Genomic DNA, 20588 nt, shown 5'->3' on the forward strand with positions numbered 1-20588 from the left:
AAAAGAAAAGAAAAGAAAAGAAAAGAAAAGAAAAGAAAAGAAAAGAAAAGAGAAAAGAAAAAAGAAATATGTTAGTTCAGTAAACAAGCCCTACTTCCGATGAAACATCCACTAGGAGACAAAACATCATCATAAAAAAAGCAGTGAAGGAGGTCTTTTTATTGCATGGGATTTAAAATCAGCTTTTATACATGAAACGTCTGAGCACTGGTATTGGAAAACCCAAGTATTGCCTCATGAGGGTCTCCTACTGAACTTGCACATTCTTAGTAAGAGAAAAGACATACAAAAGTTTTGAAGCACGGTAATTAGAAAGTCCATAGAAAGCTACCACCACAAAAAAAAAAAACCCATGGGTATGAAAATATACATCAGAAGCTTTGCAAATGTGGCATATATACCACTGGACTCTGACCAACTTTAGAGGAATGAATCTTCAGTGGGCAATTAAATTGTTGTTTTTCCACCTGTGATTTCAATGACGTGATAACTAGTAATATAAAATGAACCCTGATAATTGCACACACACACACACACACGTCTTATCAGGGCCATAAAAAAAGGGGGGGAAGGAAAAAAAAACCAAGAAAGATGAGAGCAGCTGTCCCTAAGGGTACTCCTGTTCTTTGTTCCATGAAATCCTACACAGGTTTTGTTGAGATACAAAGAGCTGGAAAAAAAAGAACTGTCATTTCCTTAACTGACTCAGCCTTCTTGGGAAAATTTTGGCAATACCTAAAATGTCAGCTGTGATGGGATATTTTCAGACCCTGCTGTTAAAGCAACAACAGACAACACTGAAATGGGAATGCCACAGAGCTGTCACTGCAGTTGTAACAGGAGGACAGGAAAAAGCCATGTTAGTATCTCCCTCCCACTGTTTTTGGGAATTGCCCAAAATCCCATGAAGCTCATCTTCCCTTTCAGGAGCAAAAAATAAAACCTTCTGCTGTTGCCTGCTAATTTTGCCAAGCTTGAGGATCACACGTTAGAAATCCACTCAGCAGAGGAGGTTCAGGTGCCAAAATACCTGCTTCTAGGCAAAAGAAGGACCACTTCAGTTCCACGCCTATGGCTTCACCTCTTATGCAACTTAGTTATTTTTATCTTCTGTGCACATACACACATATCACATATAAAGAGACTACAATAAAATAATGTAGGTGGCAAATTCAAGCACTCAAAAGTGAAGTAATGGCAAATTTAAGGCTGCCTGAGCATTATGCATTACCACATTAAAAAAAAATAATTACAAAGTACTCTTTTGAAAGGACTTTTTCAGTGCTTTCTTCAGTGCTCAAAACACCACACAGAAAGGCAGAATTACAGATGTGCATAATGAGTTCCTCTAAACTCTTTGGAATAAGGTAAACTTCCAGCTGAAATGGATCCAACAATCTATCATCGTTGTTAATCTCTATGCTATGAAGACCATATATCAGAGAGGAAGTTTTAAGGTACTTGTAACAATTTATATTTTTGCTTGCTAACTCCCAATTAGAAAACTTCTTGCCCAGCAGAACAGAGCTTTTCTGAGGTCATAAATCATAGAATCATAGAATGGTTTGGGTGGGAAGGGACCTTAAAGATCATCTAGTTCCACCCCCCCTGCCATCAGCAGGGACACCTTCCACTAGACCAGGTTGCTCAAAGCCTCATCCAGCCTGGCCTTGAACACTTCCAGGGAGGGGGCATCTACAACTTCCTTGGGCAACCTGTTCCAGTGTCTGACCACCCTCACAGTGAAGAACTTCTTCCTAATATCTAATCTAAACCTCCCCTCTTTCAGCTTAAAGCCATTTCCCCTTGTCTTGTCATTAGTTGCCCTTATGAAAAGTCCCTCCCCAGCTTTCTTGTAGCCCCCTTCAGGTACTGGAAGGCCGCTATAAGATCTCCCTGGAGCCTTCTCTTTTCCAGGCTGAACAGCCCCAACTCTTTCAGCCTGTCAAATATCCTTATTAATCTGCACAGGAATTCAAACCAAAGGATGAGGCTATCTGATTTACCATAAACTGACCATAGCAAGGAAGTGTGATGTTAAAGCATTGTTTCCAATATTTGATCTAACTGTATCTCCTCCCATTAGGAACCTTCAAAAGGTAGCTACAAGCAGGAATTTGAACCTCCAAAGAAAAGAGGCAGAACATGTGTGCGCACGTACATACACGCACCCATGAGCTGGAGGGAACATTGGGGCTCAGCAAAGCACAGAGTAAGTGTAGACTAAACAGAATATTAACAATGGGTCACTATTCAACTTCTGTTTAAATAACAGTGTCAAGTGACCAGATTGGCTGGATTATTAACAACACATTCCCTACTAAGCTTATTACAGCATATTATCTATTTCCACAACTCAGGGAAGGTAAATCTGAAAGGTGTATTCCTTGTATTTGTTATTTCTGGACTATTCACAAATAAGACTGCGCAGTTGAAAAGATATCTCATGATGTATGTGTGGAAGCTAGTACGACTCAAAGCAAAACAAATCATCTCGTTTTAGCTCTGATTTCTATGTTTAAATGCTATAGATTTACTCTTCCCTAACTAGGGGGAGGATAAATGCATGGGTCTTGGCAGCCACAAACATATTCGCACAAGGTTCATTAATTCACAGGGGATTGTATATGGAAGCTTAACTATATTCAAGACAATTAACAATTTTGATAAATTGTGATTTTAACAGTGATTACAACTAATTAAAATACAAAACAGTAATTTTTGTGTGTGTGTGTGTAATTGTTGTTCTTTAGAAATCAAAGAAATCCTACTAACTGTATTTCTCGCCGTGCTATATTCATTACTCACTCCATGTTGCTCTGGAACAGATTTTAAGACACAAGTTTTAGCTTGGGATATACGTACATATATATGTGTGCACACATGCGTGCACACACGTTTTAAGTATGGGGAAGCATTTGATTAAGGAGAGTAATTGGAAAAAATTACAAGAGTTCTGAGTAGATAAACAACAATATTAACCTATGAACCTTTTAAAAATGCAGTGGAGGCAAAAAAATACTGTACCTTGTTCCAATATCCAGCCAGCTTCCATAATCTTTAACCAAAAAGAAAAAATGCTAGGAAATAAAACAACTTTGATTAGTACAACACTGAACAATTTGAAACGCAAAGTTAAAAACCTTGCTTTCAGGCTGTTTACTCCAAGTTTCTAATTCTTCAAGTAGAACAAGGGCAAAAGCTTACCACGAATGCTCCTTTGGACCAAAGTAAAGAATAGTCTAGGAGCCAGAAACAGATTTAACATGGTATCAAATGCAAACAGCTAAAGTTCTGTCAAGTTGGGCTTGCAAGAAACAGAAGATTATCAGCAGAGAACTTTTTCAATAAGAAGAGCCAAGCCACCTTATTGCTTGAAATAACAGGATCACAAATAATGCCTACTGCCATGAAGAAGGCTGAATTTTGTTTTCACAGAATTCCACCACAAATTTCTGTGGGCAGCTCTGGCAGTTCCCCATCTGTAAAATGGGAATAATGTTGCAAGAAGACAACACTTGTCTGTTAGCAAATCCCTCAAATTCTAGCTGGTGGTCACATTGATTCAAGACCACAAATCACTTCTCTCTCTTTTTTTTTTTTCCCTGCCAACTTTCTCATTTCTTGATATACACACAGCTCCTGCATATCAAACCTCTTTGGTCATACTTTGTTTTGTACACCAGGTATATATGTGCTAATTGTTTTAAAATAGTTAAAGCAAAATAGGAGGATATTCGAGATACGAGACCTGGATACACTGGGGCTTGCTACACGCCAGTACATGCTTACACTCTTCTTTTGGTCTGGTTAGACTGATTTTATTAGTGAAATACTATGAGTGTGGTTTACTGATATTTTAATCCTTTTCCTGTGGAAGTTCTCCAAAATCAGATTAGTCACACTGATTTATTTGAAACTACACAAAACTATACCTTCTCCATTTCTCATGCTACAGACAAATTAGTCGTTATTTGTTTCTTTACTTGCTGTTTTTCCTCTCAGGTGAGATCCACAGATCTGTAAAATTTATGTTGGGATATTGTTCAGCTTTGGGTTGTTTTAGCTAGCCTGGTTTATGAACACAAGCCTTCTGAAGCTAGCATTTCCTAACAGCTTATTACAAAGGGCACAAAGTGTCTTTTTGGATGTTACTGATTTGTGTTCTGACAACCAACAGAGCTGATGGGTAACACCTTTCTCATTTTCTCTCTTTTTCAAGTGAAGGTGGGGTAAGTTAAAGGTTCAAAATTCCTGAAAAATTAACTAAATCCTGCACACAGCTAAACCCAATACTCTTATTTAAATTCTTATTTATTTAAATTCTTCCTAAGAATATGATTGAAAAGCACATGAATAACTCAGAATGATAACTTATTACTTCATTTTTGTCTCATTATTATGAGAATATTGCTTCTTCAGAAACATTAATTACATGAAATTCAAAGAGCAGTGACTGGAGGAGTTTTATCTCTAAATTATGCTGGGATTTCAATCCAATTCACTGCCCTAGTTACAAAAACTTTGAAGTATGAAACAAATTCAGATCTCTCTAGATGGAGTTAGGAGAGTTCTCTGCTTCTTGATCTTATTTGAATAGAATGTGCAACAACTTACCAAAGCCATAATGTCTGAAATCACAAGAACAATAAGGAAAAGGCTGCAAAGAAAAAAAAAAGGAATTAAAAAAACAGACCATCAACTTTTATTCATGGCCACAGATGTTCTGAAGCTTATTAAAACACCCACAAAGAAATTAAGATATTATTTCCTTCACATGCCTTTCAATCAGATACATTTCAATTTATTAGAGAACAGTTAAAATATATGGCTAGAACATCTGGCATTTGTAATCTCACCCTGCTTGAAAAAGACATTTCACATTAACAGAGTTTCAATTTTGCAACAGAAAATCCTAACACAAGACGTTTACTGGAGAACAAGAGCATCTTACAAACAGCACCTGCCCATTCCTGATGCAGGGAGCTCATGTGCTGGTTAGGCCAATTAAAGTCAATTTAGACGTTTCAGGCTGGACTGAAGAGTGAGCAAAGCTGTTTGGCACAGGCAGACAAGATACCTGAGCCCATCAGTCCATCCTGACAATCACTCTGATGGGCAGGAGGCTCCTAAAGGAGGTGTTCACTCCACTTCCAGATCTCTAGGTGCTCGTAAGCTGCTCTGGGAACGCCCAGCATTTTGGTGGCACGCTCCCAAACCCATGAGCCTCTGCCAGGCGGCAGGATACTTCTGGAAAGTAGGCTGAAGCCAGTAAAACGAACCAGAAGAGAGCACACAGAGCTATTTTTCCCCCCATTAACCTAATCTTATTTTCATTAAACTATGTAAATCCTAAATTACATGAAAGCAATTGCTATAACTGGTTAAAACTAGTTTCTAAGTTAATGACACTGAAGCAATGTTGCAAAAAGCCAACCCATTAACAGAGAAGTCTTTAACTAGAATACAGTTAATTTATCAGTACTGCCATCATAAATTCATGAAGCTTTTTTTGGCAAAGGCTGTAGCACTGCAGGAGCCTGTATGGGAGGGACAACTATACCAATACCTCCTGATCAGGAAGTTTCTGATATTGCCTACACCAGCTATGCTTCGTTAGTAAATAAGGATGCAACAAACCAACTGTATCTTGGACACACTGAAAGGCTTCTCTCCACTTACCTATGGCTCAGATAGGATGTTGCAATCTTGCCTAGAAGGCACTCAACTAGAGGGCTATTTTCACAGGAAAGCTTCAGGAACATATTATGACAGAACATTCCCCACAAACAGCAAATAAAATAAAAAAAAATCTTTAATTTATAAATGGGGAGTTTAGAAACAATTTATCCAAATAACAAAAATCTACTTTTTGCCCTTCTGAACTGGAGGAAGCCTTTCACAACAGAAGGACAACACTAATTTCAGGGCATGTTTGTACACTACAAAGACAAGATTGTCCCCTGTGATGGCTTAATTTATCTAGCAGGGGCAGGAAGAGCAATAGAGTGCAGCACAGAGTTCAGGACATGGTGACAATCAGAGCACCACCTCTCCAGGGATCCTGGGCACATCTTGTGGTTCCTGCCTTGTTCTCAGGCTGATGCTGGGGCAGTATCACCGCTATTGTGACCTGAGCACAGCTAAATGAAACTGGAACAAACACCAGCTGGAGTTACAACCACAGCTTCATAAAGCAGCACAGACATACTCAGGTCCCCTGGTTTAAGAAGCTGGTAGGGTTTCCACTCTGACACACTCAGATGCACATTCCATAAAAGCTTGCAATATCACTGGTGCTGCCAAGCACTTATGCCAAGCATGCACGAATTAGGAAATGCTGACCTTTACGATGCCTGAGCCCTAGAACTGGAAATCGCTAGCTAGTCTTCTGAGCAACCCTGATTCCTCAACACAGCCCTGCTTCTATAGAAGCCTTACTGAGGAGGATGAATATCCTTTCTTGGGAGTCCAGGGACAGCCCAAGTACACTGCATGTACAGCTAAGGCAGAGAAGGTAAAAAAGATGGTGAGCCCTGTGCTTCCTCTCCAACAAGAAGGCAGATTTCAGGCTGCCATGTCCCTCGTTAGTACTGGGTGATATTGCATAAGGAGACGACAGGCAGGGCACAGGCAGGAGAAAAACAAACAGAAAGGCAAAGGGCACCACACTGAGCAAGAGCAGCTTCCTCCTGCTCAGCTAAGCAACACGCAGGACAGAGTCCCTGTGGTCCCCTGTCACTGCCCAGTGAGACTTTCAGTCAACCCCACACAATATCCCATGGTGACAATCTCAAAACCAAGTGGCTAACAGGGACCTCCTCCACCTCAGCATCATTTGTAATCCCACCCGAAGAGCAGAGGATTCAGTTAATGTGCATCAGGTGCACTGAAAGGGGTAGGGAGGGCTAACAGTTAAAAAAATAAAAACCTTGAGACAATGAAAAGGGTGAGAGTAGTTCAAGTCCAGCTGCAGCACTCTGTGAGGCTGGGCACCCATCCCACATCCTCTCTGAAAACTCTTTAGAGATGGAGAAAGGACTGGAAGCCATCTAGTCCTACTGCAAAAAATATGTAATAATCAACTGCAATGGAAGGGCATACAGCCGCCTTTTTTTTTAAATCCTATTTGTGGTGAGGTCAGTGCTACAAAGCTGTAAATCGCTTACGTTATAAATGGGTTATTTTTAAAATACTGTACTGTAGGCAAAGATGCAATATAAACCAAAAACCAGAGTTTAAATTCTGCTCATTTTTCTACATTATGGGGGAAAAGTGCTCCTTCTGGTATTGTCAACAAAGAATATTAAATATCTGATTGTTTCAGACAGGGCCAACACTTCCATTTATATTCATTTATCACTTAGAAAAGAATTCCTGAGCTTGCAAAGTCATTGAACAAAAACCCAAAACATAATAACAAATAAAAGTAACAATATGATACACTGTTCTGTTTTGTTGTTGTTTTTTTTTTTTAAATTTAGATTGAGGTTTGACAATTCTGAATTATTGCAAAATAGATTTGAAACCTTTACTAATGCAGAAATATAGCACTTACTGTACCTCTTAGAAGATAGTTGTGTTGTGACTTGAACAGCTTCGAAAGCACATGATACCAGAACAAAGGGGATTACAACCTGTTTAAAACAGAAGCTACATTTTGGTTTATAGCCATATTTACAAAACAACCTGGCAGGCTGTAGAAACATTTTTACTTTTGAAAATAATCACAGAATGTGATTATTTACAAAAATAAAATATTGGCAAGAAAGGGTAGAAACTAATTTTGCAGGAAGCAGGTTTAGTAAATGAATAAAGAAACCCCTTCCATGGTCATAGCTGAACTGCAGTGAAATAAGCCATGAGGCAATATGGAAAACTATAATTAAAACACATTAATGATCCTCATTTCATTTATCCATTTTAGCACTAGTGATAAAATACTTCGACAAGGCTAGAAGACAGAACTATTCAGATCCAATATATCATGTGACAGGCTGTAGAGCTCCAAGCGTAATAAGACAGTCTCATCTGAACCTCAAAAAAATCTGAATACAGAATGTATTTGGATCACATTGCCCCTCCAAAGCCAAGTCAAACAAACGTAAACAGTTCAGTAAATTAAGAACAAAACAAAGAAACAAGTTAGAAACATGTATGTTGCCTTTTGCTCTTCCCAAAGTTGACTTGTAATCCTTAACTTAGCAGTGTCAATGCACTGCCAAAACATGTTCTCTTCCATCCAAAGGTTTGTATTATTGACTTATGTCCTGCAGTATAACACACAGTATACCTATGACTTAAGTCTGCTCTCTCTGGGACAGAAGCAGCAGAAAGGCAGAGGCAGGAAACAGTGCTTGTTTTAGCAATAACCCATAAATTCCATGTCTCCCTTCCTGTTTGCCTTCTTACCCTTCTGGCAGATCCTTTACTCAAATATTAGAAAAGAGCTACCACACCTTGCCAGCAAACAAGTGCAATCCAATTTTTGATAGACTATTAAAAAAATATTAAAAAATAATTTTAATTGTAAAATGACAACCTAATCAGTAGAGTATTCAAAGCCTGTACTTAATGTAAGGTAGATAAAGCTAGTAAAAATATACATAATATCCTCAAGGTTTTTGTAGATATTATACTACAGGTAAAGCTTATAATTTTTTAAATAATTTAAGTCTTTTCAACATTTTAAATTTCCATTTTAACACAATAAACCAATCTTAGCAGTTAAATTACACTTCCATATACTTTAGCTTCTCTCTTCAGGAAAACAGAAGGATTTGTCCCTAGAAACACTACAAAAGCTGAAAGCTTCATCTACGGTTCAGAAGGCTAATGAAGCTCAAACACATATATATGTTTTTGTAAATTGCAAAGTAACAACTGTGCACATAGTATATTATTTATTAGAGTTCTTTGAGAAAATTTCACTATGGTAAGATTACTAACCTTTAGCACAAGCAAGCTTCCCATCATGAAGGGACTGAATACAGTCAAGAAACAATAGACAGAAGCAGGATCAAAACTAGAGAAACATGAAAAAGACATTACAACATATATTTAAAATGGCATTTTCCATTAAAAAACAGAGTATTTAGCTACTCCTGTAACACACAGTGTGTATACACACTTTTAAACAAGGCTTCCAACTTTCTCTTCTCTTGCTCAAATACTAGATTAGCAAGGACAGCCTACCTGACTCTTCTTCCTCTACATTTTTTCTCTGCTCATGTCTTTTGAGCTGTTGGTGAGCAGCCGAGCTCTCTCGGCTCACGCTGCCAATAACTTCTAATGGAAACTGAGACAACCTCGTAACCAACACACTGAGGCTCTTAGGGAACATGTTACAGAGAGCCAAAACAAAATGAATTGTTATTTCACTGACTATCGCTTTAATTCTGCTGTCCTGATTTTGATAAGCACATTTATATTTAGCATGCCAATGGCAGGAAGAATTTCTGTACCTTGTGTCTGAAATCAATGAATATATTTTACCTGTTAACAGAAGCTATGTTTCCAGTACCAAAAAAGGCTGTCACTATGAAGAAAACCTAGAGGTATTTGAGGAAAATATAGCACAGAAATGGCTGCAGTAAAACAAAACCAGCATTTCCCCCCTTCATTCCAATCATGAAACTAGAAGAAGCTGACCCACTATTACAGCTTTACACTGCATTAAGAAATCCAAAGAACTGTCTAGCTCTACCCAAGATTTCACACATGACTGTCAATTTTAAAAGACAGGGACTGCCTGGGTAAGATTTTAGAGCCTGTTTTGAGGTCCCTGCCAGAAAGCTGCAGCCTTTTTCTGGGCCCCTACCTAGCAAGGCAGGAAGATCCCTGGACCACAATCCCACCTGTGCATTCACACACACATGCTTTTGCAGAAAGTAATGACATATGCATGTGTACTGCACATCAAAAGAGATGGCTTTATTAAGGAATTGACCGTGGAGGAGATCAATCAAACAAGACTAAAGGTTCCTTTGCTACACAGGGTTTGTTGTCCAAAGGTTATGCTGAGTCTATCCATTGCAACATGGGACTCCCAGTTTTTTCTTTACTTGAGGGAGGGAGGATAAATCTGGCAATATCTGTATAGCTGTAAATTGTATAAACCCTGTCCTTGTCATCTAGATACAACACTTGCTGATATTTTTCTACCTCCTGAGTTCATTGGAGCCCATTATAGCTCACATCTTTTCAGTCAAAGAATGGTTTTTAACTGATTTTTTTTGCATCAGGGAGAGGGTTACTCAGTGACAATGTCTGCTGTTGCCAGAGCTCCCTCTGCTCCTTCTACTCCTGTTGCAGCTCCTGCACTGGATCATTTAAGTCTCTGCAGAAACAATTTGCTACCAACTGTTCAGCACAATTGTTGGGATTCTGTATGCAATATTTTGGAAAGATTAGGTCAGCATAACTAAAGAAATTATGCTCCCCAAGAGTATCTCATCATTTCAAGTTTAGTAACACAGCAGCCTGACAGCATAGAGCCATTCTGCCAGTTAAGATTTATAAGAACAAGAGTTCTGCAATAAAACAAAAAAATACCAGTAGCACATAGGTCTAATCAAAATGCTAAGCATAAACAATCTGAATCTGCTTTTGGAAGATCAGGCTACAAGATCCCTCAGCACATGCTGACTTTTGGGCCTTATATAGGAACCTTAAGACAATCTTAAGATATACAGCTCACAGGGTCATGGTTGCAATGTGACTGCTCTAGTAAAAAAGGTTTCTCTTCTAATACCACTATTTCTAAACATTAAACAGCGTCTGAATTTAAAAAGCCACAACATCTTTTGAGCAGGTGTGTATCATACCTGCTCTCTGCAAAGGAGACCTGCAGATTGTTTATTTTTTCAGGAGCGGAACATAATACATTCAAGTGTTTTAGATTAAGATGACATTAAATTAGTGCTACATTCAAGTGTTAGATTAAACTAGTACTATGCTGAAGCTTTAAAAAAATACAATAGGATTGTTTAATTGTTGTTTTATCTAATTTTTAGCATCTCACAGACAGCAGCAGCTTTCCTAAAAGTTAGTTTATTTTTTGTTAAAACAGCAAAATAGCAAATGAAATCAAAAAATTTACTGCAAGGTGTCTCAGCTGCTTTTCAGGTATACAAACACAAACATTCAACACCTAGCAAATGGTTTTGCTTCCTTAGCACTGAACCACCTTAATGAGGTATCTGTCACACTTCCTCCGCTGCAGGTTCCCAGTGTCCCAACAGCATTGTCCCAGATTCCATCAGCATAGACTCTGCTGTCTATGGGCTGCAATCCACCTTCTCAGATTTGGCTATTCTATGAACTATAAAGCCTGTGTTGAGAGACGTCCCTCTTCAGCTCCAGCTATGATAACCCACCTGCACTGGAAACCTTTATGTTCTAGACTGGCTCATAACTTCTCTCTCACTTGCACATCCATCACCCTTGCTGCCAAATATCTCCCACTTAACTGCAGTCCCATAATGGAAGAGAAAATGACAGTTTTATCAAATCTGTACAGAATTAAAAAAAAAATCTGTAGTTTCAGTTACACTAATGCAAAATAACTGCTATGTTAGTGAACAAACAGCTCCTCCCTCCCAAGCCCATATAATTTCTAACAGCAGAAACCATGTGTTTATAAATAATTCCAGGCCATGTTTCACTAAGAGTCTGCAGGAATTTTCCTTCTCATCTCATCTGCCTGGCCAGAGCCAATGCCTGCCCCCTAACATTTTCTTCCTAACACATTGCCATACTCTAAAAATGAGAAAATGAGAACAACTTTAATATCATCTTTTCCAACTGACTTGTGAAAGTTGAATGAGTTCCCTCCAACAAAATATAAAACAAAACCAAAGTGAAAACAGGACTTCTTAGGATAAAGTTAACCTCAACTGTAATGATCATAAGACACTAAACTTTTCAAAGTGGCCAAGAAGCCAGATTCCAGAACAGTGCAGTTCATACTGAATTTTTTACTACTTTATAAAAAACCATAATGTACGAGACATTGTACATGTACAATGTTGTCTTTTGAGCAACATGAGTCAAATAATCTTCACCAGCTTCTGTTTCCAGTGGCTACCAGGTTAGAAATTTTGATTGTGGGGCCTTTTGGAAAAAACCCATCTTTTCCCTGGAATGCAGCAACCAGCAAAAGGATACAAAGAAGAAAGACCTGCGGACGTCATCTAGGTGGAGCTGTCGAAACTGAGTGATATCAGTAGCATAGGCAAAGTTGAAAACAGCAAGCTGGAAAGACAGCAGAAGAATCAATAACAAATATCAACTTATGTTCTTTGATAGAACCATCATATTTTTACTGAAATGAATGAGAAATAAACCTACTTCCCTATCAGCTGTTATTAGAGGAGCATTATGATGAGAACTGCAAACCTCTCCCATATTCTCATTATACTTTAATGAACCTGTCAGAAAGATTGTACAAGTGAGGCGATCAAATGAACAGTGGAACTTCCGCTGTTATCTACACTAAAAATGAACTTCTATGCCTTAGACTTATCATCATATTTTTTTCATCATAAATATTCTTCCTACACACACGCACTTCCACTGCTTGCATGAACATGTGAATAAAGACCCACAGAAATAAAAGACTGCAATTATCCTAAGTTGACTTATGTTGTCAGTGAGAATACTAAAATATTCTCCATCTCCTTCACTCAGTTCTCAGCACAATATCACTTGACCTGAAAAGTCTTCATGGAGTTTAAGAGGTCAATGAACTCCTTTTCACTGGTGAAAAGAAAAAATTCAAGTAATAGACATCCAACATGGACAACATTTTAATTAAAAATAATCTCACATTATCAGAGAACTGAGCTGGTCTCTCTAATACAAGATCACTTTGTGGTATATATTAACAAGCATTCTAGAGATGATTTTTCTAACCTAAAAACAAGAAGCAGGAGTAAGCATTTTTGTTCCCTTCTCTTGAAACCAAAAGTCAAATGACATACAGGGAGTGACAACAGAAAACTTAATTATAGCTTACCTATGTTGCTCTCATTTGCATTTGACTAATAAGGTGTTCATCACTGTTTAATAATGCTTTAACAGAATTTTCTTTTAAAACAAACAGAACAATCAAGACCACCATCCGAAAGGCAAGCATCACAGATGCCTTGTTACAAGATGCAAATGGTTGAGCGGATTCTAGAGTGGAAGAGAAAATACATCCCACCTATGACACTACTGTGCTAGAAACCTGCAGTTGCAATCATGGCCTCATGCTAAGTGTACATTTTTACATTCAGATTCCTCCTCTATCACTTCAGATGCTACAAAACATGCTCACACAAAATATCATAACTACACACAGCATAAATGAAAAAGCAATTCCTGTTTTCACTTCTGTTATTCAGCCTTGAATTGGCAAAGCTTGTTCTTTCTCAAGTTTTAAAACTGTCTCCCTTGGAGAAGAACCACAAAATCACAGTATATGTCAGGTCTGTTCTGGTAACTGCCTTGGCTCAGATTTTACCTCCCAGCACTTCTCTAATTATTATGAGCTGCAAAAGGAACCAAAGCTGTGTACCACCTTCTCTTAACAAGACACTCTGTCCACTCCCAGCATCCTTACCCCAATTCTCCATAGCTTGCACCAAGGATGGCAGGTTCAGAGAGGCGGGGAGAGCTATGCTGCACACCTGCCTGGCTCCAAGCACCCAGACAACACTGCAAACAGCACTTCGGATCTAATCAAATCAGTGGCATAGCCACAGTTTGTTAAACCCTTGGCATAATCTAAAAGCTTAAATAGCAGTGTGAGCAGCATGGGCTTTGAAAATGCTTGACAATATACTAAATTTTAAGGTAAAAGAAGTTGCATTGATTACAAAACTCCCTCTCCAGGCAAATCCAGGAAGGTGCTAGTTACAAGTTAGTTTCTGGCTCCTTTTCTGTCTAATCAGAAATAAAACTCCGTCCTTGAAGAAAGAGTGAAAGGACAAAGTCAAACTAAGATTTCTTGTATTTCCTATGGGTTATTTCAGAAATCAAATTATTTCTTTTCAGCCTCTCACTTGTGACTCTGCCATCAGAATTAAAAAAAAAAAAAAATTAGACACTGTACTTACTCTATAAAGTGTTGCTGTACCTTATGCTGAATTAGCACTGCACTTGACAAACAGAGCTTTGTAGCTTACAGAACATATCACTAAGTCAGACTTCCTGCATTCCCAGAAATGGCTCTGATGTGGAATATCTTTAATAACACAAATTATAAATCTCTTACAAGGTCACATTCCTATTTCATAAAAGAGCTGATACTGGTTTCCCAAACTTAAAGAAATGCAAAGTGTTGCTCTATAAAAATCAATCTGAATATTTATTATATCCTAAACAACAAAAAAGATTTAAAAAGATAAAGCTGATAATTAACCTGATACAGCTGTCTGGAGCTGTTACCTTTGGTTTGAGTGAAAGACCATAGTGCTGCAGTGCTTCTTGCTCCATATTTATCCACACAAACATCAAACCAGACAGCACCAATGGAAACAGAGCTTCATACCTGAGGAGTAACATAATAATCATGGTAAGTGCAGTCACTAACAACTACTTACCATCAAATACTGTTTCTTTTCTTTTTTTCTTCATACAAATAATAAACCAAAGACCCAGTGGCATTCTCCCTCTTCTCTCCTCATTTCTGAGGAGTAGCCACAGTTAGCTGGTTGAAGTTTAAAGCCATCATACAGTAAGCAAATGGTAAAAGAGGGAGAAAGGGAGGCTCCTTCAGCTTTCTCATGTTTCGCACCCATTTTCTTATTTGATGGCTGCCACAACACTGGATGAGTGCCCTTTGTGTCATGATTAATTTTAACAAAACTGAAAAAAATTTTAAAAATTTCACTGAAATGTCCTTTTTTATTACATACATATCTATCGCAATTGCAGCATCAAGTCATGCTCTACCCAAGGCTGCTAAGCTGTTCTAGCTACATCTCCCATCTCAGAGGAATATTTCTGCCTTCTACAACACTCAAACATAGCAAACTATAAGTGCACTTATGTGAGAGATTAAAACTCCCAGATAACTTAGCAGTGCAGATTGTCATTGGATAACATTAGTTTCTCTCTGTCCTCTAACTCTCAGTTGCACCTCATGGTGCCTCTCAGTTTTTGTTTTTTTCTTTCAGGATGAAATTATAATACTGACACTGACTGTGACACTAATACTGACAAGATCGTAAATGTTTTCCTTTTAATTGTTTTTTCTCCTTGGACACACACTTATTTGTCTAAAAGTAAGAAAATCATTGCAGTTAATCTTAGTCCTGTTTCTGTTGTGCTCCCCACAGGCAGCCAGTTTCAAGCTGGAACAAAAAATTTTGGACAGACATTTCTGCTTTAATTATCAGAATGACAAGCATTGAAACATGAAGATGACAATGGCTGGGTTGCCAGTAACAAAAGCACCCACAACCCTCACAATGGTCTATGCTTTCCTACAAATTGAACATCTTCAGCTGAGTCAGTGACAACTGGTTGTATGCAACCAGGCTCTTCAGTTGGCTTCAATACTTCCACTTACCTGCACTTAGAGAGGTGCTATAATTACCTGGGCAATGCACTGGGTTATCATTACACAGTATAACAGAGCACTGAGGAGAGAAACACTGGATACTTTTGGCATCGAGTGCCTTGTTTTTGCTATGATTACTTGGGGGGGTTTTGTTCGTTTGTTTTTAAATGAAAAAGATTTGTTCCAAAATTTGTTGGTCTATTTGAACATTGTTGGAAGACAGCAGAGAGCTGTCAGCGTTTAAGTGGTCTGGTGCAGGGCCAAAATATAAAGAGGGAGGTTACCAGCCTCAGAGAGAACAACCAGTAGGTAGGACAGGCTCAAAAGGTTGACTGTAAGAGTGCATATGTGGACAGGAATAAGATTAGGATCAAAACCTTAACAGGGAAGTGGGAGAAAGGAGAAGAAAAAAAGAGATGTTTCATCTAAAATGAGAGTTTCCACAAAAGGCAGCTATTGCAAAATGTCTACTGCAAGCTATTTTATTCCACTTAATTTTCCAGTGTAATTAAATGCAGAGGACAAGCGGGAGGGGAGGCGGAAAGAATGGTTCCTATATTCCCTATTAATTATGCTCTTAAGAGCTACTGAGTCTGGAAAAAAAAGGGTTGGCTAACACAGTGTTTTCTTCATTTACAAGCTTTGAGGAGCCGTCTTTTATCCAAAAAGAAGCAAGCCCTACACTTTATGGGGACTACCAACCCTTTGAAAAGAATTACTTCCACAAAAATCTCTGTAAATAAAATTTTCCCCCATTTTAGGGTTACCTGTTTCCTGTCACGTCATTTATGCCATAACTAGACACCAGTGCTGAGCAGCTGGGAGAGAAGTTATTTCCTTTTGTTTGTGAGCAGAAAAGCACATGCCAAAACAACAAAAGACATAAACTAAACCAGACTTCCTTACTTTGGTGAAAGATTGTTTGAATACATACCCTTCCAGACAGGCTTGGTCTAGCTGAAAGGAATGTCAACAAAACAGTGTTTATAATACAAGGAGGAATATGGAAGTTCCTCTGAAATTTTGTTTAGGAAACTAAATAAGGAGATAAACGGTGAGACTACATAGCTGGAAGCACATGTTACACCTTTAACAGAAATGTTCAAGAGATTTAAGCAGTATCACATTTAGCACTTGATTTTCATATGTAACACCAATCCAAACAGAGTAAGAAAGAAGTACCCAGTGCTGAGGAGAAGGTAGGTGGACATCAGAGAGAGCAGTATGCTGAACAGTCGCTGAAAGAGAAACGTGGGGCTCAGTAACGGCAACAGCGAGGAAAAAACTGCAATAAAGAGAGATTAGTCAGTCACCACATGTGAAATATTTAGTCCTCGGTAACAAGATAACATTTTCTCAAGTCTTGACATTTTATGTATAGAAATTTCATACTGGTCATATATGCCATTTGATTTTCAGAAGTTACTTTTGCTAAAGAAAATACAATATTTGGAACGCTTAGTATTTATCAGAAGTAATTTTAGTTCTCTACCATTTTAATTCCCTGGCTTTCTACCTCACAGCCTTAATTTCCAAAGAACTGACGTTAATAAATCCTTAAGATTATGCAGAAGTACTACCCCAAAAAAACAGTCAAACTTGACTGTTTAATAATACTCTGAGACCCACTTACCATGGCCCCAAGGACCTTCGGCAGCTCAAAGACTGTGGTTACAGAGTCACTGCTTCACTTGATTAGATTAGGAAACCTGCCACATTTTGAGGTGCAACTGAAAATACTGGTAGTAAGGACACAGAGACTATCAACTTACTAGCTTCTCTGCTTGGAAGTTTTAGAAAAGGAATTTTTAAGGAACTACAGGGAACCTATCTCTCATGATTCATGCCTCTTGCCTTCAACTTGCAATGCATTTCTCTAATACAGGTGTGGGAGGGATCTTAAGAGTTGAATGTCCCTCCTTAGTGCAAGTCCATTACTCAGCTGCCCAGTCAGCCCTGGTTAGCAGAGTCTGTGCTGCCCCTAAGAGACTCCTCTAGCTGGGAAACTTCTGCAGGTGAGGACAGGGGCCAGCAGTTTGCAGGAGGTGGGGAAAATTGGAAAGAGAAGAAATGGGCTACGTTAAGAGTGAATAAAGAGGAAGAAAAGCAGAGGAAAAGTGGCCAGTGCTTGAAGCAAGGAAGTGGAGAAGGAAAAGCATTATTGTGATTTAATCCTTAAACCTGACTTTTTTAATATGAAAATTTTATGTGTTTTTAAAGAAGTGTGCTGACAAACAACATTGTTGTGATTCTTTGTTGTGGTACAGTGCCCTCACATTACTGAATCATTCAAAGACTGCATCAACAGTAAATCATAATTAATGATCACTTTATCAAGGAACAGAAATAAAATTATAATGTATGGAAAGTGCTCACTTGTGCTTATTGTCATAGTTTACATTATAGTAAACATATCAAAAAAAGAGAGATGAGGCTGTTTCTAAAACCTGTGGGTCAGTATTTTATCTACTGGCTTTCAACCTTGGCCACTGCTACAATTACAGAGTAACTGACTTCATTTCAAGGGTGCTCCAGCCTTTCAGCATCACTTGTAGCTTTCTATACTTAAAGAAGGCCTGACTCAAGGAGGCACTCCAGGGATCTCACCACAAGTCAGAACAGCTAGAAAGAAATTCAGCATGGCAATCAAGTCTCTGTGAATGACACTTAACACACCAGATGTGTATCACTCTCTGAGCACAATCATAGATAAGAACAGATGAGTGGCTGGTAGGTGATAATTAGGTTTTCCCTTCCATCTCTGATGTGACACATCAGACATTAACCATCAAAAGACCTGCAGATTTCTGGCTGACCTATACAAACCTCTGTACGTGTCTCCCACACAGTTGTGACACCAAGTTCCTCAAAATCTGGCAAGTTGCTATGATAAATTTCCACTGACAAAAAATTTAAAACATAATGTATGTTAATTTAGAAATATCTGCTAACATAAAGATGGTTCTGAAGAATATGGGATTAACTTTACGCCTCCTGGTTTTACCTCTATGTTTGTGGTTAAAGTACAGTAAGTAACAGTGTCATTCTTCCCAAACTAAGCAAAAGACAGAGGAGTCCGCCACCTATAATGCCACCAACCTTGGAAAAGCTACAGCAGACCTTGGCACCTTAATTCCTATGGTGTCACATTTGTGGTACACACTAGTGACAAGGCAGATGTTAGCTGCAGTTATGCTAGTGACAAGGCATTTCTCTCCAACAGGAGTTTTGAGGACATGTTGTTGGATGCCTTCACTTTTTACCTGCTTATTTCTGCGTTTAATTATGCAGAGGAACTTCATCAAGTACATAAAGCTCCTACCTTGTATATAATATTCACTTAAAATGATTACTTCCAGCCTGGAAGACTTTGCTAAAATATGCAGTACTACCGTGGCAGCGAGTAGACTTTTTGGGTACATACAGTTTACTTCACTGTTAGCTTTATTTTTATCATAGAAACATCACCCATGGCAAAAAGAATTTCTAATATACTCTTTCCTCACAACTCTAGACCTCTCTGACTACCCAAATAATCTCTTAGATGAAAAATGTTTTTCTCTCACCCTTACGTCACTGATTTCATCAACTTTACAACTGCAAGGAATTCATCCACACAGAGATCCCTGCCCACTTAGCTTAGCAGGCTACAAAGAGTTAGGAAAGGATGATGGAAAGGAAAATGCTCCAGAGAAAACTATATTACAAAGAAAGCGTTGGTCTCACACACACTGATCACAATCAGTTGTATAATCTTGAATCCATTTGCCCAAACAGAAGCAGGATTGCTAAAAAACTGAAAAGATCTGCTCAAGTCTAAACAATGTCACCAGTATAGAAATGTACAAGACATCCAGCAACTAGATAACAAGAGTCATAATTCTTCCATTAAGCTATGTATAAAATCCTAGTCTTAGCTTTTAGCAAAGAGCTATCAAACTTTGCATGGGATATGTTTAGCTCTAAAACAAACCTCAGTTAAACAATGCTTAACATTTTCTAATGGAGCCCTACAGAAATTATTTTATTGCTGAAATATTAAAGGTATTGCTGTATTCTGCAACCCCAGTGATAATAACATTTGCTCTGTGTAATCACCCTAAGATTTTAATTTTAGAGTGGTGAAAAATCCATAGACTTGTAATTTTTTTTCTTTAACAATTAGGTTCTAACAGATATCAAACATACATTAGCATCATTAGTTCAGAGGTATTTTGCAAAGCAGTTCCGAAAAGCACTTCCATACCCCAAGGGTCTCCACAATTAGCTGCAACTTCAAGTTTCTATTAAAATACAGCAATAACCTTTCCTCACTTCCCTAAGCTTAACTGGATTGCTTGCAGAAGATCTCAGATCACCTTATCTGGCTCCAAGTGATACAAAAAGGGAATTTATACCATTATGTCCCTAAAAGGGGTCTTGCAAGATAGTCAGACTATTCAAAACAAAAGACAAAGCTACTTGTAAATCAAAGTTCTTTGCATTTTATTACAAACCTACAGAGGAATAATATTTTAGAAGACTTTCTAACACATTCCTCAAAAAACAGCACTTAGGTAAGAATAGTGAACAATGGGAAGAACTATCAGGAGTTAAATAAAGGAATATGTGCAAAAGTAAGGTGTTAATTAAAAAGTGTCACTGCCCCTCGCCCAACACCAAGTCCCAAAAACCATCAGCATGTAAGTTTGGGAGAGAGGATGTTCTTACCTAGAGTCATCCAGCTAATAGTTTGATTCAGTACAGGCAATCCCTGTTTGTTCTTAAGACTGTCATGCGTACTGCTCACAACATATGTTGAAAGTGCAATACTCAGCATCTAGAAAGAAGAAACGAGACAATGAAACACGTAATGTATGGATCGCTGCCACCCCATACTAAATATGTAAATATGCTTTAGAGTTGCATAAATGCCTCATCGGAATCAACATAAGAACAGGAAGTCTGATATGTAGCATTGAATATTTCTAGCTTTTTACAATTTATGCTTTTAAAAACTTTCTTCTATTTTTTAAAAATTATTATTACTATTATTATT

The 20588-nt window shown here is 38.2% G+C and overlaps 1 protein-coding gene across 1 annotated transcript in view; it reads right to left on the reverse strand.

Moving 5' to 3' along the window:
- Positions 1-20369, reverse strand: part of LOC104528840 (GPI ethanolamine phosphate transferase 1-like) — a gene marked incomplete at its 5' end in the record, with an annotated part of 25622 nt that extends 5253 nt beyond the window's left edge. The window contains 9 exons of the mRNA XM_010172974.1: positions 3028-3080; positions 4618-4660; positions 7564-7637; positions 8950-9025; positions 9496-9551; positions 12169-12255; positions 14434-14536; positions 16733-16835; positions 20261-20369. Coding sequence (XP_010171276.1) covers positions 3028-3080; positions 4618-4660; positions 7564-7637; positions 8950-9025; positions 9496-9551; positions 12169-12255; positions 14434-14536; positions 16733-16835; positions 20261-20369 — 704 coding nt within the window. The remainder of the gene's footprint in view (positions 1-3027; positions 3081-4617; positions 4661-7563; positions 7638-8949; positions 9026-9495; positions 9552-12168; positions 12256-14433; positions 14537-16732; positions 16836-20260) is intronic.
- Positions 20370-20588: the final 219 nt, after the last annotated feature.

The sequence above is a fragment of the Antrostomus carolinensis genome, unplaced genomic scaffold, assembly GCF_000700745.2.
Source record: "Antrostomus carolinensis isolate BGI_N321 unplaced genomic scaffold, ASM70074v2 scaffold3308, whole genome shotgun sequence".
Lineage (NCBI taxonomy): Eukaryota > Metazoa > Chordata > Aves > Caprimulgiformes > Caprimulgidae > Antrostomus > Antrostomus carolinensis.